This window comes from Salvia splendens, chromosome 20 (assembly GCF_004379255.2).
Source record: "Salvia splendens isolate huo1 chromosome 20, SspV2, whole genome shotgun sequence".
Taxonomy (NCBI): domain Eukaryota; kingdom Viridiplantae; phylum Streptophyta; class Magnoliopsida; order Lamiales; family Lamiaceae; genus Salvia; species Salvia splendens.
Genome location: NC_056051.1, coordinates 25,194,030 through 25,217,439, shown reverse-complemented (window position 1 = coordinate 25,217,439; position 23,410 = coordinate 25,194,030). Strand labels below are relative to the sequence as shown.

The window sequence follows — 23,410 nt, the reverse complement described above, 5'->3', positions numbered from 1 at the left end:
AAAAACAAAAATGAACCTCTCAACCTTAAAGAATTCTTGAGGAACTGCCACATAGTGGGGTCGCGTTGGCTTCAAAAATCAAATCTAATGGAGTTTTTTTGCACTCATAGATCGGTGATAGGATCGGTCGACCGTCCTCGTGTCTCACCGCCATTACCTGCAGATAAATGGATATACTGATATACAACATTTTTCGATTTGCATTCTACAACCCCTAATTGTTAATTAAAAATAAATCTTTAAAAATAATTAACTATAATTAAAAGAACTATCCCAAATAATTTAAATGGCCCAAATGAAATGATATAATATCACGGACTGTTAGGCCCAACAAATAGCCCAGCATTTGAAGGGATCCATTTTCAATTAAATTATTCTGCTCACAAACTCGGGGTTTAATTATTACTAAAATAATTTAGTTGCCTATAAATATACTACACGTTTTATTTATTTTTATAAAAAAAAATACATTTCTTGGGAATTTTTCCAGATCCAGACAACAATTAATTCGTTTTTGTTCAAATTGCTTGTAGATACCAAACTCATTTACAAAACCCAAATTTCCCAACAATTCGTCCACTTTAGTTAATTTGAAAGCCGTCATATTTGTTCAAACTTAGGACCTTGAAATTTTAGTTAGTACTAGTATTTAACTAAAGAGCATGTACAATAGTTTTTTTTGGCAGATGGTCTATAAAATTATATAAAATCTGATCGAAATTTGATATTCCTTATCGACTTAAAATTTAATTGCAAATACTATCATCCAGTGTAGTGAATTTCTCACGTTTGAAACTCCGATGAAATTTTGGAGAAATTTTTTTACTCAAGTTAAGTAACCCACAAAACAAGCCGTTTACATCCATTAAAAGTGACCTCATTTAATTTATTGACCGATTTATCGACCTACGAAAAGTTGAATCCTTAGAAATTTATTGAATTCAATTTAAAGAAAAGTTGAATCCTTGGAAATTTCGCTACAAAGCCTAAGTTATGATATTGCGATTAAGTTTTAAGTTAGTAGGAGATATCAAATTTCAGATGAGTATCGAATAATAACTTTCTATCTTCGTAATAACTGAAACAGTTTGTCGAATAAATTACAAGCCCCCAACTTATTGATTGGGGAACGTCTTACAACTAATCTACACTTTATTGTCGTTCATTGTCGTTCGTACTTGGTAGATATTTGACGCTTTCTACACCATTTGACACTTTTGCTGATTGTTGAATATTGAACATTGAAGCACCAAACTTTAGCCCCGTTTGATTTGGTTTTTTAACTAAAAATGTCCCCACATTTACCAACACGAAATAATCGAGTGAAATAGAATATATTTATTCAACATATCATTCCTTTTACTCTTTTGCGTATAATATAAAATTAAAAGAATGTCGATTGATACATCACGTTAGATTACGTGAATCTTGACAAAGATTGTGGAAGATATGTTGGCCTTTCTAACTCGCAAAAGGGTAGAGTGAATAAGAGTTTATCATCATGAATTCACATCATATTCATGCCATATTTTCCTCATTTCTTTATGACTTTATATATTGCTGTAATTCTTTCCTATATAACTTCCAATTAAATTAATTTATAAATAAATAAACATATTAAAATATTATTAAAAATTATATAATTGAAATAAAAAAAATCATAAAATTAAAATAACAAGTACTAAAAATGACAAGATTAAATTCTAAAATTGAAAATTTTAAATGTAGAGAATACATATATTTATAAATGAAAAATAAGAATAAAAATAAACAGAATAAATTAAACAATAGCACGTGACAAGGTTCTGATTGGGCTAATAAACTCGTGCTCATATGTGGACTTGTATACGAAAACAACACGTACATCAACCCACAACACTGGTACGACGGCCAACGCTGGCACGTGCATAAGAGGATGGGAAAGTATGCTGAAAATGAGAGATATCGAAAGCATAAGGCTTTTATAACACAGTAATTGCCAAACTTGACCCCTACACTCCTTAACGATAGTTTACAAATATCCATTCACATTTTCTTTTCTCATTTAGTATCAGTTGCTTTCATTTTGATGAGGATGTGTTTGTATTAATGCATCTACTTATCCAATTTCTGATATATCAATGTCAGTCCCACAAAGATTTCTGAATTCTTAAATTCATTCACAATCTAGTAGGTCCAACTCATTAATTGCTCTATTGTTTTCTACGAACATGACCATGCACGTTTCATGTCATATTTCGATTTCATACATACTCTATATTCAAATTATGTAACATTTTCACGCACAACAACGAAACAAACGTGAATGGCGATAAATGATAACAAAGAAAACGATATCATAAGCTGTTCTTAACAAGAGAGAAAAACACCTCTTGTTAGAAAGCAATCTGTATTCTGAGAAACAGTAAAAAATACGGCTTACTTATAAAGAAGTTCGATTTTTCTATTTCTATAACATGTTGGTGTGGGTGGTGTGGGAACAGAAGAATACAAAGCAGATTAACATAGAGAATTTCATGAGCATTGAAAAAGGATTTGGGAAAGCACAAAACATACAAAAATCATGAAGATATATATCCAATGAGATACTTTCAAGCAAACGTTTATCGTTCATTCGTTAGCACAAAACATCAAGGAAGGCATGATCTATGCATAAGCCACTCAATCTATATACAATAAACACATAATAGGCCAGACAGATTCAGCTACACCATAACAAAGCATAGAAGCAGCAGCTACCAAACATGTTGTAGAGGTAAAGATTCGCTACAAAGATGATAAACGATGTGATTATGGAAACTTTAAGGATCACCTAGCTGAAGCTTCACATAACAGATTCTTGCAAGAACACACACATATGCTATAACGTATTTGAAACATGGATTGCAAAATCAACAAAACACTGAGCTCAGAAACCAAATAGAGCAAATTCATGTTATTGGACCCTCGTTGAAGTTAAGATTGCCACAAAGACAGATGATAGCGATGACAAAAACTACCAAGTCAGACTGAGATTTAAAGCAAGATTGAAGATCAGTGATTATAGAAACTTTAAGGATCACCTAACTAAAGCTTCACATAGCAGATTCTTGCAAGAACACGCATGCCTTAACGTACTTGAAACATGGATTGCAAAATCAACAAAACACTGAGCTACGAAACCAAATAGAGTATCATGTCCACGGTTTCATCTGCTTTTCTGGTAATTGTTCAACAAATGCTATATAGGATGATCGCGTAATACTGAGGTTCAACTTTTACAGTATGATATCAGACACCACCAATAACAGCAATGCAGAAACACAATATAAATAAAAGTAAAAAACACGAGTTCCTTATTACCTAATGAACTTACATACCACAAACCAAAAATAAGAATAGTAAGACTTTTGACACTGTAATATAAACTCCCAATATAAAATCAAATCCACTGCTGCAAAATTTTCCATCAATACCCCAAACTTTTACCTGTCATTATTGCTGCATAGTCCTAACTTGCTGCTGCTGCTTAATGCTGTCTGAGGAAGCCTGAGATGAAGCATCAAGCGAAATCCCTTGAGGGGCTGACGTCATGGTCTGGTACTGAGCAGAGAACTGATGCGGCATAGCCTGAGTGTAATACATTTGAGCCTGTGTCGGATCAGTAAATTCATACGCGTAAGCAGGATTGGATGCTGAGGAAGGAGCCATCATTTGGGAGGGATGATGAATCTGAGTGAACCCAACATATTGAGGTCGATGTTGCTGGCTAGACGGGACTTGGACCATATGCTGGGGTGGTGCTCCAGTTGCTGTTCTGTACACTCCTGCAGCCATCTCGGGTTTGGAGGAAGGTGTGTTTACTTGCTGGCTGTAAGCAACGTGAGTGGCAGCGGCAGCAGAAGCAGCAGGAGGCGCCTGAGGGCGAATGGAAGGGGGATTTGGGGCCATTTCGCTATAGCCTTGTTGCGGTACAGGTATGTTATAAGCTTGGGGCTGTCTAGCAGGGACAAAGTAGAACTGCTGCTGGTCGAGCACCGGCTGCTGGTGTGGCTGCTGCTGGGGAGGATAAACAGAGTAGTATGGTGCATACGGCATTGCTCCAGCAGGTATATACTGGTTCCCGGAATGAACAAATTGTTGGGGGTGGTGCATTTGGGGGTGATTCGGATCATATTGGTTCGATATGACATAACCTGGTTCTTGAACTTGTTGCTGCATCGGAATCTTATTAGCATTTTGATCACCGGATTTCAGATCAGCCGGATTTGCAGCAACCATAGTGTTTCCAGATTGAATTTGTGTGATTTGTTCTTGATACATAGGTTGTCTCTGCCTAGATAAGGGGTTTTGTATACTTCCTTCACTGTATAAATGAAATCATGAAAAATCCCCAATTCAGATTATCTATGCAATTGAACACCAATTCAACGAAATTAGAGTCACAAATTGAAGAACTGTCACATATTAATCAAACAATTTACCTCGAAACGGAATCTGGAGAAACCAATTCAAAGCCACCACTCTGTTTCTGCTGAAATTGAGCCTGAAATATCTGCTGCTGCTGTTGATGTTGCTGCATTTGTGATTGTACCAGCGGCTGGATTTGTTGTACCCTCCTGTATCCACCAGGATCTGATCTCTCATCGTCTGAAACAACCCGATTTGGGGGATCGCCGCCAACCACCACCGGCACCCCAGCAGCCACTCCACCAGCAGCAATCCCGGCCGCCATGAAACCCCCTGCCTCCTCCATCTTCGGAGGAGTCGACAAATTGACATTCGCCGCAACCCCCACAGCCACCTGCTGAAACTGATCCTCAATTCCAATCGCCCCAATCTTCTGATTCTCATCGAGATGAACCCTAATCGGCGGCAAATTCGCCAGAGACGGCGAGCTAGAAGTCGACCCAAACGACGACGTCGTTTCCCGCATTGGTGAATCAGGAACAGAGTGCACATCATGATTCATCCCACTGTTAGAATTTCCCCCAACTTTTGCCCCCTCAATTTGACCTTCCACCTCTTTTCCAACCGCAGCTGCCTTCCCCACCGATTCATCGTCCAATTCGAGGAGGCAATTGGCCGAAGAAGACTCAGAAAAACCGCGATCACTCGCCCCCACCGACAGCGTGCTGCCCTTGCCATTGAGAGCGTTGAAGAACCAATCGTCCGATTTAGTCGATGCCGTCTCAACCAGAAGCTGTTCAATATTCGACGACGATTGGGGGAATAAAAAGAGGCGGAGGCGTCCAGGCTTAGCCCCGCCGCCGACGACGGCGGGGCTATTCAGGCGGTCGTACTCCTCCACCATGTTCTCGAGATCCTCATCGGTAGTGACCGAAATCAGCGAATCCAAATCCTCGCTAGGCAGCTGGTATTTCAGCGAGAACAATTGGTTGTTGAGGAGGGTTTTCGAGAGGCGGTGGCGGAGGCCAGAGAGGGTGGTGTGGCGGTCGATTACGATGATGCGAGTGTCTCCGCCGATGTAGCAGAGTGATTTGTCGTGGGGGCGGGGGACTATGTGGCCGCCGTAGCTGCACATGAGGCGGAGCTTCTGCGGCGGCGGTGGAAGCTGCGGCGGCGGCGCCTCGGTGTCCCAGGAGTCGGTGTGGCGGGAGCGGGGAGAGGAGTCGACGGAATCTGCGTAGACGGCGGGGGCCGCCGGAGCGGCGGCGGCGGGAGGAGCGGCGGAGAGGGGTGGTGGTGGGGCCTCCATTGAAGGAGAGAGAATTAGGAGAGAAGGTCGAATCGAGGTGAGAATTTTTAATTATTTGGGGCAGAAGGTTTTTGGTTGGACTTTCCCCTCTTTTAATACTCCTTACTTTACTTATTCCAGCTGTTTTTTATTCTGTTTTTATTTATCTATTTTTAATAATAAAATTATTTGAGGAAATTATTGTTTAATTCATCATTTAGTGATCTCATAATTCTCAAATAATTTGAAATCTTACCCAAAAAAAAGGTCCAAATAGTGAATATCGAAATGTGATTGTCAGAATCGCAGTTTGAGAATTGTGAATTTCAATCTGATTTTGTATATCATAATGAGTTAGTTACCTATATTAATCATAAATCAAAGCTGCAAATCCTCCTTGCTAAACATCAATGAAAAAAATTAACAAAATCATCTCATATCTACCTAGAGTCCTATACAATAATATTTTGAAGAACTTGTTCACGTGGGAAAATTAGGCTTCATGGTACCAACAATATAACTGGAAAATTAGTCTTATTTTGACAATTGCGAATTATGGTAGTACTATTATTTAACTAATATGCTTTGGAAGTTATAGAAGTTACCATGATGCACAAGTCAACAATAAAAATTGTTCCCTAAAATTGGATTATTTTTATCAAATATTTATGATGACTTCAATGTTAAAAAAAAGAGTATTTAAGGACTTGATTTGAGATGGCGGAAGTTTAGGTGTTAAAAAAAGGACGTTAATTAAACAGGTTTAATGCTTAAAATAATATATGGGAAAGGTAGTGTTGTGATCAATTGAGATTTTTTAGCCTAATTGAGAATTGAGAATCACTCATTTTTATTAAATGAGTGGTCCAAAATTTGCCACATGAAAAATATTTTTAAATTAATTAATTATAAAATGGCAGAATGGTAATTTCATGGTACATTTTATTCAATAAATATTTTTTTTTAATTTTTTTGTCAACTACATATATAATTCATGTTAACTATACACATATAATGTCGACTACATAAACGATTCATGTCAACTATAAGTTGTTGACATTTGATGTGCAGGCTATTGACGATAATACACCCGAGTTAATATAATCTACTTGCAATTGACATTTCGAAAATGTTGTGAATTAGTGGTTAAAAATGCATCTCAATTCTTATTTAAGCTAAAAAAATCTCACCCTAACGGGACCTGTTAAAGGTATCCTAATTAAAATTCTCAATTTTTAAGATTAGTGACGCAGTAGCCACTACTTAACAATCTCGAAATCTATAATTTCTTTTAAAAATTGAATTTATATAGTATCGTTTCATTCTAAATAGTCTTGTCAAAAAAATAACGTTGATTAATTAAAATCACAAAGTTCGGTTTAGTGGTTTTTAAATTTTAAATTATAGTAATAAATTACGAAATTTAAATAATTATCAATTATCTTGATAGTATTTTCATACAAATACGGTGCTAATTTGGTAGATATGTAAGATAAATTAGAAATAACTTTTTATTGCTGATTTTAAGATCAAAGTATAGGATTATCCACACACGCAGGGCCCACATGTAAGTATATTGTAGGTTAGTTGTGACCTGGCATAACATATGGATACCCATGGAAATTCGGTGGGGGTTTGTTGTATGCCGGCTACACTCTATAAATTCGTTTGTTCCTATTTTTTTCTTGTTATATTAACATTTTATTTTTCAATTCAAGCATTTTTACTAAAGTCCTTAATTTTGTCTTATAATCCGCTTATTCTTATGTCATCACTATTTTATTTATTTTTTATTATCAAATAAAATAAAATAACACAAATTCACTAAAAATACTTAATTAAAAAAATTACAACTAAAAAAATACATAGAAATAAGAACTAGTAGGCTACGTATAAAAACCAACTCACTTCAATCACAATTGTCTTTTGAGCTAGTTGATGAAACATTGGAGGAGCGGGAGCGGGAGCCGGATGGGAGTTTGTCGGCTCCATGTCCGAGACGCTGTAAGAGTCGGTGCTGAAATCCGAATCAATTTCGATTTTTAGATCAATGTTGAAGTCGTGTGATCACGGGGTACCTACCACGCTTGGTTGGGGTCAATATCCTGGTTTTGAGTCTTTTGACAGAATTGGAGCCGAGCGGCATTCACAGAGGCAGACAAAGGTCTGCCTGTTGGCAACATCAAGCTACCACTAGAGTATATCTGGGGACCAACAGAGAACATCGGAGTTCCACCGGGAATTGTCAGATTTGGAAAATCACCGGGATTCATATTTTAAAAATAACTAGAGTGAGAGAAACGAGATGGATAAGAGATTGGAAAGGGTGATGAAATGAGGTGAAAAGTATGTATCTATAGAATGAAAAAAAAAATATGTCGAGACCGGCGGATTTACAAAGCGGAGGTCCTGCAATAGCATTGATCAGCGCGCCCTATCGATGGGGGCATGGAGAAGGGCGATGGGATCGGTGGTTGGCATGCAATAGGGCTGATAAAACTGTTGATCGCGTAGGGTGGTTTTTATCAGCCCTATTGCACATTCCCTAAGTATTTAGTTAAATAAAAATAATTTCCTTTCGTTTAGCTATAATCGAGACGATTCTTTTGAACATTTAATTTAAGGAAACGATGCATATAGATTTAAGTGGAGAGAATTAAAGTAGAGAAAATAAAGTAAGATAGGGTAATTGTTATAAAAAATAAAATGACCACTTTAGGTGAGGTGTCTCAAAATGAAATATGAGTCACTTATGGTGGAACTTATGGAGTATGATAGGATACTCCCCCATCATGCCATAAGTGAATATTTATTTTGGACATAAGATTTTTAAAAATATTAAAGAATTTAGTAGAGAGAATAAAGTAGACGAGTGATGAGAGAATAAAATAAAATTGAGAAATTATATTAAATTTTATAAAAAAAAAATGAAGCATTTTAGGTTAAATGCCCCAAAAACATATACTGGACAAAGGGAATATGAAATAGACTAAACTAGAAGAATGTGCAGAGAGTAAAATACGTGAAAAAGCCAAGTAAGTGAGACTAAATAGTACTTCCTCCGTTTCACCATAGTTGAAGCGAAACTTTTCGGCACAGAGTTTAAGAAATGAATGTTGAGTGTGTTGAATAAATAGATAAAATAATTAAGAGAGGGAAAAAGGTGGAGATAATAAAATAAAAAGTGAATAAAGTAGAGAGAAAAAAGTAAGAAAGAGTAAAGTAAGAGATGGAAAATAATTACTATTATATATAAAAATGACTCAACTATGAAGAAACTTCCCGAAATAGAAAAATGACTCAATATGAAGAAACGGAGGGAGTTAGAGGGAATACTTGTTTTATGCCATAAAAAAATAAATCAAATAATTTGGAATACTTCAAAATGAATTACTATGATTCAATTAACGGGAGTTAGAGGGAATACATTTGTTAAAATTAAAAAATTATTATATCTATTTTACTTAATTCTCTCTCCATTTAACACACCAAAACTTTGTATTAACAAAAAGTGTTTGGCTTTGAATGGAAGTAGTGTTAAAAGTTGGAAATACATATTAGGGGAAATCGAAATACAGTTTTTTAGATTTGAATAATCTTGTTGAGGTATGATCCGAGTAAATCTTGCTTTTCTTTATTTTATTTTATTTAAGGATGGCTAGAATGAAATTTGAATTCTAGATATTGTTACTTAAATACTAAATAGTACTACTCCTGAATTTACACGATATGAAGAGATTATAAATTCTTAAAATAATTACAATTATTTTTGAATTCTTAAAATCAAAATACTATATCCGATTATGTAATTTAAAAAAAAAACAATCGGATTATGGTGTTAGTTATTATAACTAGCCGTAATAATTAATCCTCTGAAATTTATAGGTTTCGACCATCTTTGAAAACATGGGTTTAAAACATAAATACTTTAATTTCAATATCGTATGATCTTCCAATAAATCTAAACAACTTGATTAATTTAAACAATTGAGCAAAATGGATAACCGCAACTTATAGTGAAACTTTTCATGATTGTGAAAGGTGAGCAGATTTTGTCTAGGAGTATTAGTATATTAGGATAAGATAAATGAAAGCCTAATAATTATTAATTTATTGTTGTATGTTGAGATTAGTATGAGAGGTGGAGTATTGGATTCATTATGGTTGTTGGAATATATAATAAGTTATTCATTAATTATATTAATCCTAAAGTTTGGTTTGAGAAGCTATCGTTTTGGATCTATTTGTTGACTCATTTACGTCTTAATAATTACGTGTTTAATATTTCATGATTTGAGAAGGAAATTATAGCACGAAGGGAATATTTTAAATATTTTATTTGATATTTCTAAATAAATATATGGTTTCAATAATGAGGATATGCCTAAATTTGAGTGTGTGATTATGATCACCACGAAAGTGAACCCACTATTTTTTGTAATATCAATTTGATTGTTTTATTCTCTTTTGGAAAAACCAACTTCTCATTTCCTCTGTAATTAAACTGAAATGTTTTAGTTTAAGTATTTGATTTTGGCCTTGTGGGCATAAATAATTACCCTTAGTTAATATTGAAGAAATATTCAAATAAATATTGGCGAATCTATTTTAAACATTTGCAAATAACTATATCTGTTAGACTGTTAAATTCATAAATAAGTAATTTCTTCAATTTACATGCCCTTCATGCTATTTTCCTATAGTTTTTTAGGTGATATTTTCCTTAGTTAAAAGTCAATGATATATCAATGAAAGTATGATGAGGAATTCCCTTCACAAACCAGATCTCGAATTCAATTTCGATTATTCTATTTCAAAAATAAATAAAAAAGATAGTAGAAAAATTTGGCAAAACACATCCAATCTTTGTACTAATAGTACATTCTATCGGCATGAGTTTACAGACTACCAAAACTTCAACTTAATGCCAAAAAAATCTGCAATTCCGACACCAAAACATAAAATAAAGGCATACACAAACAAGATAGCAAGAGCTGAGATGGAGGATGCAGACAGAGTGTCAATGGACAAGTTAACCAGTCCCGTAAGAACATTCGCCTGCATACGGTGAGAAAACGGGTGGTTAGTCACTCAACCGAGACCTAAAATATCCTATATATGGAAAACCATGAATAGGGGTGGTTGCTATCTCTAACCAGAAGAAACGAAGCCAGCATATTCCGACTAAAAGCTTCTTCCATGGCTGAACTCTTACGTCCAGGAACACAGTCGAACATCATCACAATGGCTAACACCTGAGAGAGTGATATGAAGTTATTTCTCAATTTAGTAATATGAGGAAATTAGTGTGCGATTTTAATAATTTTATGCATAATTTTGTGAATCAAATATGAAAAAAAGTACTATACCTGAAGGTTGAAAGCCAAGATAATAGAAACATATGCCATGTTGCACTGCACAGAAATCTCAAAGTCGTAAGCGATAGTTAAATTACAAATGTATGAGTGACATTTTAGAGTGGGCATTACCATTCGCCGAGATGCTGCTTCAACATACCGGTCTAGAAGCAACGTTAGTAACCTGTAAGAAGATGGAGAAGGAAAGCAAACGACTTGGTACATTGTTCAACTTTGTAATAAAGAAGTAAATGCTTGGACCAAAACACGGCCCTCTTACCAGAAAAACATGCAAAGAGCCCAAACTCTAGTTCTTGCTGATTTCTTGGTTTTCAACATAGCATCGGTGTTGTCTCCGAACAAGGCATAGCTTCCAATTCTGACACCTAATAGATACATACCCCAATATCCTGAAACCAGGAACAAACCAAAGGCATATTGTTAAAAATTTTAAATAGCATATCTTTTAAGGAAAAATAATGTTTATGCTCACAATTTTTCCCAAGAGAAATGTATAAAGAAGATAAGGAAAATCTACATAATGAGAATACCCAAATTACAGAGAGATCCTCACCAAATATGCTAAATATCCCTTCCTTGTTTTGACTAAAGATGTCAGTTTTCCTTTCGTCAGATAGAAGATATTTATTCAGCCCACACAATAGTAAAGCTTGATAACCTGATATCATAATATCATATAAGTCCACAAACGTTAACCAAATAAATTCCATGATTCGTAGAGATGTAATAGCTAAGGAGCTCAGCTAAAACAGAAAGGAAATTGTAAATTTTGCAGTACCTATTAGGATAGATGAGCCTAGAATACCACAGTATTTTGGATGAATGTTAACAATTAACGTGAGGATGGCTACAGCAGCTAGAGTGAAAAAGAAGTTCCAGTGGACACCATATTCACCAACATGAACCTATAGGGAGAATAAACACATGCTAAATTGAGGGGAAACATATAAACACAATCATAGTAGGGTTTTGCGACGAATAACTTCAGAGGATGATCGTGGAAAGCAGAAGGGTAAATCAGTTGGAGATCTCATATTATTGTACCTGGTAATTCACACTTGATGTAGAGATAAGTCGAGCAAACCCCAAAATAATCAATGGACTAGTAGAACGAAGACCTTGACTCAATGTCCTAGATTGGCATGGACAGATAAGAATTAAGAGTACCTGATCAATCATAATAGCGCATACAAAAGATATTGAAAGAAAAAAGGTTGCGGCAACTGGAAACTAAAAGATAATGCAGCAGCCATTGAATACTAATGCAAAACAAAAACATCCACAAACACCCAAAAATAAAATTGGTAATAACCTACTGCAATGTTAAGTAACTAAACTAATTGGGATCAGAACCAACTCATTCTGGTCTCAAGGACTGCTATAAGGATATAGAAAGCAATCACTATACATATGTTGTAACTAGCCAAGGGCCCAACTACAATAAAAAATCATCAAAAGGAGAAAGAGCGCATACAAAGAAAAGCATTTTAGCCACTTACATATTTGCAATGCCACGTGCCTGCCGTGAAACCAAGGCATTTGCTACTACAAATGAGCCAACCCCAAGATCCATCTAGCATGCCAATAGAACAAAATCAGACTCTATCCCCAAACTAACAGAAGCTATACGTTGGACAGAAGATTGAGAAATATCGCAGATGATGATATAAGCAAACACACTTGATGAGGACTTATGCCGAACCAAAGTAAGCACATAGTTCTCACCAAGCTAGTTCCATATGTCTCGGTTTTAGCATATCTTCTGGGGAATATCTTGAAATCAACAGCCAAAATAGAGAAGCATGTAGCAAGCATCTGCACTAAATCATCCTCGTTACAACAGTAGCTACAACTGATATATGACTAACACAAGTTTGACCATGTACCATTGAGACCCTGTAGGATGTGATATCGTCCCTAATAGAGTCTACATCACCTTCCTGCAAGAACGAAGTTCGATTTCTGTTCTAAAGATTAAATTACTTCCAAAAACATATGAAACGCAAAATCTACTTAACTCCACTAAAATTCTCAAGTCTCTTAAGCTAAAAAAGAGCTTCATAAGTTTACCTATCAAATGTTTTCAGGGAAAACAGCAGCAAAATCATCAAGATTGTGCTCCAATACGTCCATTCTGCCAGAACCTGTCATCATTGAATAACTCCGGTAACTGCGACTACCAAAATAATTCAATTCTACTATAGCATTCAAGATTACTGTTGCTGAATTTGAATACTTACAGTTAGATATAAAATATAAGGCACAGCAATGCAGAGAAAATCAATAAGCAATACAGCAACATAAGCTCTGAAGCTCTTTCCACCACTAGCAACATTATCATCTTTCTTATGATAACCTAATTTTATCCCCAAAAAACGACAGCAATATTAAAATAAACTTAAAATCATCATGTGAAATGAATAAACCACAAGGAGAATTAAAAAATTCGATCATTTCCACAACAATGTAATTACCATTATGGATCCGATTGAATCCGATGCAACGTCTAATAAGAATCAAAATCTGCAGAAAACACGAAATTAATTATAAGCTGACAACACAAACAATGAAATCGAGAAAACTGTGTAGCTGAATACCCACTGAAAGATTTGTTATCAAAGAGAAAATTTCGAGCTTCGAAGATCCAGTTAAGTTGCTCACGAATCTGTAACAAATATTTGTTGTTTCAGTAGAGATTTCACAAAAAAAAAAATCAATTTAGTATAGGAAATTGAAAAGAAGTGATGGTTTTGATCAAGTTTTCGACTGTGCTCACTGTTCTTTGAGGTGCCTGTTGGGATTGAAGGACTCCATTGATGGAGCTTGACTTAGCTTTGGATTGATTTGAGATTACTGCAAAGAAAGGCGACATAAAATGATTATGGGCTTAATATTTTAACGCATAGAGATATTTTAAATTTGCATTTATAATTACTCCACAAACATTTGATGGGCTTCTGCATTTCATTTTAAAACATTTCAACAATTATGTTTTTACAACGTAAGTTTTTAGAGGTATAAAAAATTTCAGTATTATTTTATATTGATACACAAAAATTTATTATTATTTCATATTACTAAAAATATTCATAATTTTTCCATATTTGATTCATGATTTAAATTTTGTTTACATGACAATATGTATTAATTCGAAATGCCAATGTAACTTTTTCATATTTATACAGTAATAAACTGTTTATATGAATATAAAAACCGTGATAAATAATTATCCGAGAATATGTCACATAACTTATTTTCCATCACAAAAGCCCACTGAACATAGGCCCAACATAAGCCCATGATACGTGATTTTTTTTCATAACTATGCACAATTTCAACTAGTATAACTTTTAGATATCAAAATTAAACAAAATGTAGTATAAAACAAAATAAATCATATTAATCATATAGCATTAATTAAATAAAAGTAATTGCCATGTACGACACAGTGTACTACTCCGTATAATATATTCCCAAGCTTCATCTTTAAAATTAGTAATCAACAATAATTAATTCAATAATTACAAGTCTAAATAACCAAGAAATATTACTCCATATTCAATAAATACCGAAGCTTTTTTCCAATAAATATTAGAGGTATTTATTCAACAAACACGGCGGTTGTATTCCATTAAAACGACAGACAACGTGGCGTTAAACGACAGACACTTTGATTTGTACAACTGCCCCAACCGTCGGCAAAGCACCTACTCTATCCTTTCCACTTCGCTTCATCACTCTCACTCAGAGTTGGTCTTCCACTATCCCATTATCTCTAAACAATCGCTAATCGTAATAATTAGCTACCTTTTCTTCAATAAAAGCTCTTAATCATTGTAGGCGAAGATTTGATGAAGTAGGGCTTCATTGCTTTCAAGTTAAGACAGCTATGTAAGAAAAATATCTCCGTTAAAAATTTCCTTAAATAGCTCTCATTTTCTACCCCCAAATCGCAATGCCATTGGATTTTGCTGCCTTGTTGTCGGCACTGTACTGTATGAAAAAAAATTCTATTTTTCTTGCAATTTGGGTTCAGTATCTTTGAAAAACGTTTATCTCACTCTGCCTTTTTTTGTGGGTCAGCTCTCCTCCAAAAAAATCTTGAATTTTCGGGGTTTGATTAGGTGGGTTTGCTCCAATATTATTGTGCGAAAATGGGTTGGAAAATTTCTTTTTGTCCCGACACGAATTTCCGGACAATGTTACAGGTTTGTTTGGTTGTGATTTTGGGCGTTTTTTCAGTTTGTTTTCTTGTTTGTGCTTTTTTAGTATAATTAGTATCTTTGTTTATCAAGAGTTTTGTTTAGTTGGTAGCATTTAGTACTAGTTTATTTGTTGAAAATTCGAAGACCAAGACTTAGCTTGGATTAATGTATTTTTTTAATTTGGTTGCTTTGCTATCCAATTTGATATGATGTAGATTTTGGGCGTTTATTCAGTTTCTGTTAGTTTGTTTCTGTGTATTTTAATTTAGTGCAATTAGTATCTATGTTTATCAAGAATTTTGCTTAGTTGGTAGCTTTTAGTAGCTTATTTGTTGAAAATTTGAGAGACCAAAACTTACCTTGGATTAATGTTTTTTTATGTGATGTTCAATTTTATGTGATGTAGATTTTAATAGCTCACAAATGTGTAATTAAATTTGCAGAATTACCCAAAATGAATAAAATTGTAGTGTTTAGTTCTTGTTTGTGTAGTTCAGGTATCTCTAATTCAATTTCCAGAATTACAATTAAAAAAGAAAAGGAAAGAGATAGATAGAGGTGTTTGGTTCAACCTCAATCACTGTGTTCGAATAATGAATCCAACTTTGTCACTGCAATGCTGTATTCTTGAGTTTGGTAGTGTTTAATTTCACGAATCAACGAGGCTTATATGTTATGTCCGCGCTATCAAACAGGTTAGGCCGAGTCAGTTTGAGCTAGAATGTCGACACACAATCAGGTCTCACGGGAGGCAGCTTGCTCGAGACCACAGGCAGGACTGGCTGATTTTGTTGCTACTCGTGGTGATAGAAATCACTCTGAATGTCATCAACCCGTTCTATAGGTTCGTTGGGGAAGGCATGATGGAAGATCTCATGTATCCGATGAAGGAAAACACCGTCCCCCTTTGGGCAGTTCCTGTGAGTAGAAATGCCGTAGTAGTTGGTTTAAGGCTACCAACGTAGCTATTAACTTTGTTTCTAATTATATTTTGTGGTGAACTAGCTGTATGCGGTTTTCCTGCCTATGACCGTGTTTTTCCTCTACTATCTTCGGAGAAATGATGTGTATGATCTGCACCATAGCGTGCTAGGTATAGCTGCTTCGACTTTAGGCTTTCGATTTTTGGTTTAATGAGGAAAATGGTTGTGGTTTTTGGCTGATATTGTCTGGGTGAATGTGACTGCAGGGCTGTTGTTTTCTGTGTTGATAACGGGAGTTCTCACGGATGCTATAAAAGACGCTGTTGGCCGCCCCCGGCCTGACTTTTTCTATCGTTGCTTTCCTGACGGGCGTGATGTATGTCATCTTAACTTATGGTCGTTTTATGATTTTAGTCTAGTCAAAGATAACTTCATTTGGGTTGACAATTTATTTTTGACGGCTCTGTAAAAAAAGGACCAAAAACACACCGATTTCATTTATCCGAGATACAAAGGTTGTCAACATAATGGTTCTGACCAAAATCATATAACGGTCATATGTTTAGGACCCCTTTTGGACTTTAATCTTCGGTTTATATACAAGTTGAAGCATTTTTTTTGGTTAGAAAACTGTGTTTACGCATAAGGCTGAAGGGCTTAGGTTCGAATCCATTGTCACATGATCTTTACTATTTCATCATGTGTTATCTTCTCGTAAACAGGAGTATGATCGTTGGGGCAACGTCGTGTGCCATGGAGATCCGGCTGACATAAAAGAAGGGCACAAGAGTTTCCCGAGCGGTCACACTTCATGTAATAATCCCTTCTCCACCCGAAGATAACGCCTGAGCTCATAGTCTTGATCACTCCACGACGTTTTGCAGGGTCGTTCGCAGGTCTAGGCTTTCTGGCCTTGTACTTGTCAGCGAAGATCAAATGCTTTGATCGCAGCGGGCACGTTGCAAAGCTGTGCATCGTCTTCCTCCCTATCCTCGCTGCATGCCTCGTTGCTGTTTCTCGTGTGGACGACTACTGGCACCACTGGCAAGACGTGTTTGCCGGAGGCATCCTAGGTTCGTTCTCGTCCTGACTTTTCCACACGACAACACGATACTGGTCGCATTTTCTTCATAACCGTTGTTGATTTGTAGGTCTTGTAGTTGCTACCTTTTGCTACCTGCAGTTTTTCCCACCTCCATACCAAAATGAAGGTACAATCTCTTCTGCTTACAAGATCATGTAGTGAAACCCGAGAATTCGAGATGTCTGAACGTGTGTGTGTTGGCCTAGCAGTAGAGTGATTAATGCTTGAGGCGAAACCTTTAAATTTAATGTTACAATTACCAAAAAAAGAAACACGAAATGTGACGAGACATATTTTGCTAGGATGGGGTCCTTATGCGTACTTCCGCGCTGTGGAGGACCTTCGTTCCAATCCTCTACCCCAAGACACGACGAACATGCTAGGGACGAACCAAGAACGGGCATCAACAAGTGTCGTAGGTTCGAATCTTGATTCAGCCTTTGATGCCATGGAGTCAGGAAGAAAGTAGAACTACTTGATCAACTCTTGTGGCTAGGTACAAAAATCACTGTGTAGTTGGTTTTCCCCTTCTTCGTTGTAAATATAAGTATTAAATTAAAAGCGTGGTTTTTGTTGATCTATTTTTTCACGCTTTTTCGTTAGGGCTTCAAACTCGAGCTCGACACGAACCAGAATATCAAGCTTGTGCTCGGTTCGTGGATGACTCGTTCGGACTTATATAAACCCAGTTCGTGGCTCGATTGAGCTGCAAATGACTCGTTTAGCAACTTAAAAACTAGTTCTAAAATGGAAAATATTTTTTACAATTCAAGATTTTAAGAAAGAAGGATCAAACTTGCCTCTTCCTTAAAGTAGCTAAGGGAATCAAGTAAATTTTACTTTTGGAATTTCTTTATCTCCTGTTAAAGGAATTAAGGCGTGACATACAAAGTCCATCGCGACAATGATGAAAATTTACATTACAAAGACAAAATTCCTATTTCTTTAGAAATTGCTTGAATTTATTGCCAAAATTTCCCAAGTAATTGCATTAATTAATCACAATTTTGAAGCTTAAGAAGTTAGGGAGTTTAAATCAAATTCACAAATGTGGTCATTATGACAATTGGAAATATAATTGCAAATAGAGTGAGTAATCGGCTAATGAAACAAAAATGGAAATGGAAATTTCCAAGTAGTAATAATTTATTCTCAATGAAAAATTAGACAAGACTAAATTACTACTCTAAGCTTTACAATACACATACTAAAGAAAATGCAATTTTCATATGAAGTGGAGCTAAAGGAGTAACAAATTAGCTAAAAGAGAGAAAAATATGAAAAATTAATTTAATGATTGTCATACTTCGGTTAGATTAAAACTAATTTAATTAAGTTTTCTTATAGTATTAATTAAATATATTATAACATTAATATAAACTATTTAGCTTAAGTTATACTGAGGAATGATATGCTACACACCTTATGCGAGCTCCTTATGTGAGCACCACTCTCGTTTAACGCACATTTAACGTTGTTCGTTTCGATTTATATATTTAGTTTGATTTTAATACATTAAAAATTGTTATTGAAATTTTTAATTTCACAAAATTCATAAAAATCAAAGCTTTATTTGTTATTTTATTAATTTATATGAATTTATATAGAAAACGAGCAAATCGAGCTTTAATTTTTATGAATTTTGTGAAATTAAAAATTTCAATAACATTTTTTAATGTATTAGAATCAAACTAAATATATAAAACGAAACGAACAATGTTAAATGTGCGTTAAATGAGAGTGGTGCTCACATAAGGAGCTCAAATAAAGCGTGTAGCATATCATTCCTCAAGTTATACTATTACAAACAAAATTTTAAAATTATTTATCATAAAAAATTGGTGAATGGAATTGATTTATAGTAACAATGTTTAAACTATTTCACTTTTGTAGTAAATACTACTCCGTATTATTTAAATTGAAGTACTATACAGTAAATTTAAATTAATTAATTACTAGTAGCATTTAATATCTTAGGGAGATAAAATCATAAAATAGCCAAAATATATGAAAAATTAAAATGAATGCATTATTTTAGTATTTAAAAATTTAAATAGAATCTTCAAGCGCGTTTTAAAAATCAGAAGATAAAATAGAATCAATCTCTCTCTCTCTCTCTCCCCTGTCAAAAATAGCAAAATGGTCCAGAATTTATGCAGCAGATAACCAAGCAGATAGCAGTGAATGCGTGAAGAAACCTCGCCGCCTTCCTGCTTTTGTTCGTCTCTCTCGAACACGCATTGATACAGCGCCGCTCTTCTCAGGTGAATTCCGTTTATCTGTTTTTTTTTTCAATTTTTCAAATGCAGCAGTTCTTCCGGTGTTACAGTCTCTCTTATCTCTCTGTTATTTCTGTTTTTATTATTTTTCATAATCGGATTGGAGATAACCGAATATTTGGTAGGAATCTGTTTTAATTCTTCTGGTGAGATTTGTGCGTGTTGCTGGGTACTTTTTTTTGTTGCTGCGATCGTAATTTTGTGCAAAGTTTTGCTCAGTTAAATTTTAGACGAAACTCGATCAATCAAAACGGCGACGCTCGTACTGTGTTAACCGCAGATGGAAGTATCTATTCGCTAATGAATTTTTACGCAGTTTGTTGTTTTTATGTTTGGATAGCTAAAGCGAACTCTATCGATCGAAATATCAATGTTCGTACTCTATCGTTATTAGATGGAAGTATTTGCAATTCACCAATGAAATTTTACAGGGAAAAAATATAAATTCACAAATGAAGATCTCAATTGAAGAAAGGAGTTAGTGATTAAGGTGTAATTATGGCTGTTTATTTTGCTGCGCTGCAGGAAATTGAACTGATTAAATAATGACCTTTGAAATCTTATTTGGTTTCACTCATTTTTGCCTTCATGAACTAGTGCTTATGTGATTGTTAACTATATGTCATTTTCTCTAAGGATAACAGACGCCAGAGGAACTTCTCTTCTCCTGTCCCAAAAGTTTTCGTTTAGTGCCTGAATCGTTTCGAGCTACAAATCATTCTAGGCTGTCAAGATGCCGGAGATTCAGTTGGGTGCTCACACATTTAGAACTCATGGTGCTCAAGTAGCCAGGTTTCACATGCATGATTGGCTTATACTTTTTCTGCTTGTGGCGATTGACATAATCCTGAATGTCATTGAACCATTTCACCGGTTTGTCGGTCAAGATATGATGACAGACCTGAAGTATCCGTTGAAAGATAACACCATTCCCTTTTGGGCTGTTCCGGTATGTCTTTAAATCAGCACCGTTGTACCACTGCATTTCATTGAGTTAAAACAATTGCTAACTATTTCCCCTTTTATGATCTGGGCAGATAGTAGGAATAATATTGCCTCTAACCATCATCCTTGTCTTCTACTTTATTCGACGAGATGTCTATGATTTACACCATGCTCTGTTGGGTATGACTCTCATTCTCTTGCATTAATAAAAAAGCTTAGAATTGATATAATATTGTTTGTGTGCATTCACTTTCAGGACTGCTTTTTTTCTGTACTTATAACTGCTGTTCTCACTGATGCAATTAAAGATGCTGTTGGCCGCCCTCGGCCTGACTTCTACTGGCGCTGTTTCCCTGATGGTAAACCTGTGAGTCATGTTGGAATTCCATAAATTTAAACCCACAGATTGCTTTTGCAGCTCAGAAACTGACTAACTGTAATTCCACACTTTGGTGGATAGTTTTTTCATAATGTGACAGGGAATGTCCAGTGCACTGGATTAAAGGGTGTCATAAAAGAAGGTCATAAAAGTTTTCCCAGCGGACATACATCATGTGAGTGATTCGTTGCTATCTTCGTATACTAATCAGTGAAACCTATAATCAGTTTCTTCACACTGTTGCACAAGCTTTGGTGTCTGAACTGAATACTGGCTGTGCTCATATAGGGTCCTTTGCTGGGCTAGGCTTTCTGGCGTTGTATTTGTCTGGTAAAATCAGAGTGTTTGATCGTAGAGGCCATGTAGCGAAGCTATGTCTCGTCTTTTTTCCATTACTCATGGCAGCGTTAGTGGGAGTATCGAGAGTTGATGATTATTGGCATCATTGGCAGGATGTCTTTGCTGGAGGTCTACTAGGTATTTCATATGCAATTTTGGGCATCCTTGGTTTCGTTTTACGTGGTTTATGTGTATGCTTTCTTTTACTAATAATCTGTGGTTGCTCAACAATGCAGGGTTGGCAGTTGCCTCGTTTTGTTACTTGCAATTTTTTCCTCCGCCATATGATATAGACGGTACTCTTCTCTGCACTTATTTTCAGTCCGTGATACGTTTTCTGTTTCGAGTTAATATCTTGAGTTGATAACTATTCTCCAAAACGTTGCGCCTTTTTTATACCCGGTAAAACTTCTGATATGGTATTGTCTCAACTTATTTTAACACAAGAAAATCCCGCAAGTGTACGGGGCTAGTGTAGCACAAATCAAGCAAGAGTATCGTATCCCACAGAGACAAAATGTATAAACTCAAGTACCACGGACCGATTTTAACTACTATCTAGACGATTCAAAGGTTTGGTTGATTCTTGGAAAAACAATTAAACATAAACAAGTTAAAAGCACGCAACAAAGGATAGGTTTCAAATAAGAGAACGAGGTAGAGCTTTGGATCCGACTACAATACCCACAATGTAAACAACTCAACAACTTTGATTACCCGTTGAAGTCTCTAGGATTAGAAGGACAATCGCTATTCTAGGCTAAGCCCCCTCTCGAGTGCACTCAACCCATTGATTAACTATTAATATTGAAGTCTCCTTCTATACTTCACAATTAACTCCTATACTCAAAAGATTCAAGTCCTCACTCTAGAATTCCTTCTCTCGAATGCAAATTATCTAGGTGTTGTTCATTCTTTTATCAATCCTAATTAGGTATTTCTCGATTACTCAAAACTAGGTCAATATATCCAATTGGTAGCTAGACAATTGAATTGAAAGGCACAAGAATGAAACAAAATAATCACAAGAGCATAGGTAATCAAAAGCTATTGAATCAATCACAAGTATTCATTGTAGTCTTCACCAAAACTCTACAAATGATTTAGCTACTCATATTCAACTCAAAAACATAAGAATAAACCATAGTCATTGAATAAAACATGAAAACCAATGAAAATACTCCCAAGGGTGGATTGAACAGAAATTCGTCTTCGTCTTCAATCTTGTTGAGGATTGGGACGCCCTTCCTCTCAATTCCACTCTCCAAACCTTCAAAATCTGCTATGGGGCGTGTATGATGTGTTGAGGTCGAAAACCTAGGTCTCCTTTTATACCCGGGGCGGAAATAATAGCAATTTCAATCTCGCAGAACACATCGCCCGACCGGGCGATTTTAAGTCGCCAAAACGCCCGGTCGGGCGAACTTTCTGGTGTTCGCGACCAAAACGCCCGGTCGGGCGTTTTCCCCTTAAAAATCGCCCGGTCGGGCGTTTTCTCTGGAATCCTCTAAAAGCATTGTCTTCGTCTTCGAAAGGGCTTCGCGTGAGTATCTTGCACGCCCCCATCGGAGTCCGGATGAGAGAGTTATGGCTATTATACGAAAGTCGCGCATTGAAGCGCGCCCGGTCAGGCGATTCTTCCTTCAAGCTCGTTTTCAAGTCATTTTCACCTGTTTTAGCTCCAAACACTCGACAAACTCGTCAAAACACTTATGTAGTGGATAATGGATGTAAACTCAAGTAGTATGCTACAAAAACACTGAAATGTTCACGTTAAACATCCAAAATACTTGCTAAACCACAAGTTTATCAGGTATTTTTTTGTAAATTTAAACATTAAATTCTCGTTTGTGATGGCGATGCAGGTTGGGCGCCTCATGCATATCTCAACATGGTGGCAGAGTCACAGAGTGAAAACCGAGCATCAACGAACCATGGAAGCCATCTAACTGTAAGAGAGTCGGAATTTGAGACCGTGCAAGTCTGATATATCAAATAGTGGAGGCGAAAACCAACTAGTACAGACTATTTGCACATGGTAGAAAAAGGCTAATCCATTTATTAGAGGTAGATAGACAAAACTTGCAGATTTTGACAAATTCTACTTCTGTTACAGTATTATACTGTGAACTATGACTGCTATAAAATCATTGAAATGTAAAAGGTGATCAAATTTCATGACTGATTTCAAAATCATCCTA

The 23,410-nt window shown here is 35.7% G+C and overlaps 4 protein-coding genes across 9 annotated transcripts; 2 read left to right on the top strand and 2 right to left on the bottom strand.

Moving 5' to 3' along the window:
• Positions 1–3,154: 3,154 nt before the first annotated feature.
• LOC121782574 (vacuolar protein sorting-associated protein 27-like) lies at positions 3,155–5,773 on the bottom strand. The gene is made up of 2 exons (XM_042180466.1): positions 4,464–5,773; positions 3,155–4,345 (listed from the first exon to the last, which is right to left on the bottom strand). The coding sequence occupies exons 1-2, from the start codon at positions 5,696–5,698 to the stop codon at positions 3,475–3,477; spliced, it is 2,106 nt and encodes a 701-aa protein (XP_042036400.1). The 5' UTR covers positions 5,699–5,773; the 3' UTR covers positions 3,155–3,474.
• Positions 5,774–10,464: 4,691 nt separating this feature from the next.
• On the bottom strand, positions 10,465–13,940 carry LOC121782881 (uncharacterized protein At4g17910-like). Its single transcript, XM_042180867.1, has 16 exons — positions 13,832–13,940; positions 13,657–13,720; positions 13,530–13,578; positions 13,296–13,411; positions 13,126–13,199; positions 12,942–13,017; positions 12,781–12,870; positions 12,555–12,628; positions 12,100–12,187; positions 11,834–11,960; positions 11,609–11,713; positions 11,315–11,444; positions 11,167–11,218; positions 11,047–11,091; positions 10,834–10,932; positions 10,465–10,735 (listed from the first exon to the last, which is right to left on the bottom strand). Exons 1-16 carry the CDS (start codon positions 13,867–13,869, stop codon positions 10,583–10,585), a joined length of 1,380 nt encoding a protein of 459 aa, XP_042036801.1. The 5' UTR covers positions 13,870–13,940; the 3' UTR covers positions 10,465–10,582.
• Positions 13,941–14,719: 779 nt separating this feature from the next.
• On the top strand, positions 14,720–18,002 carry LOC121782807 (lipid phosphate phosphatase 2-like). 3 transcript variants are annotated; one of them, XM_042180762.1, is made up of 9 exons: positions 14,720–14,946; positions 15,139–15,263; positions 15,956–16,180; positions 16,266–16,353; positions 16,450–16,559; positions 16,906–16,996; positions 17,068–17,256; positions 17,335–17,394; positions 17,570–17,848. In XM_042180762.1, exons 2-9 carry the CDS (start codon positions 15,210–15,212, stop codon positions 17,734–17,736), a joined length of 984 nt encoding a protein of 327 aa, XP_042036696.1. In that variant the 5' UTR covers positions 14,720–14,946; positions 15,139–15,209; the 3' UTR covers positions 17,737–17,848. The 3 variants fall into 3 exon arrangements, with proteins under 3 accessions (XP_042036696.1, XP_042036697.1, XP_042036698.1); XM_042180763.1 differs by having other exon boundaries at positions 14,944–15,050; XM_042180764.1 differs by lacking the exon at positions 14,720–14,946 and adding an exon at positions 17,871–18,002 and having other exon boundaries at positions 14,984–15,263; positions 17,570–17,763.
• Positions 18,003–19,369: 1,367 nt separating this feature from the next.
• On the top strand, positions 19,370–23,387 carry LOC121781158 (lipid phosphate phosphatase 2-like). Of its 4 annotated transcripts, none has more exons than XM_042178870.1 (8): positions 19,370–19,531; positions 20,191–20,495; positions 20,584–20,671; positions 20,748–20,762; positions 20,971–21,045; positions 21,159–21,347; positions 21,446–21,505; positions 23,075–23,387. In XM_042178870.1, the coding sequence occupies exons 2-8, from the start codon at positions 20,280–20,282 to the stop codon at positions 23,194–23,196; spliced, it is 765 nt and encodes a 254-aa protein (XP_042034804.1). In that variant the 5' UTR covers positions 19,370–19,531; positions 20,191–20,279; the 3' UTR covers positions 23,197–23,387. The 4 variants fall into 4 exon arrangements, with proteins under 4 accessions (XP_042034804.1, XP_042034803.1, XP_042034806.1 ...); XM_042178869.1 differs by having other exon boundaries at positions 20,183–20,495; XM_042178872.1 differs by having other exon boundaries at positions 20,183–20,495; positions 20,584–20,673; positions 20,751–20,858; positions 20,952–21,045.
• Positions 23,388–23,410: the final 23 nt, after the last annotated feature.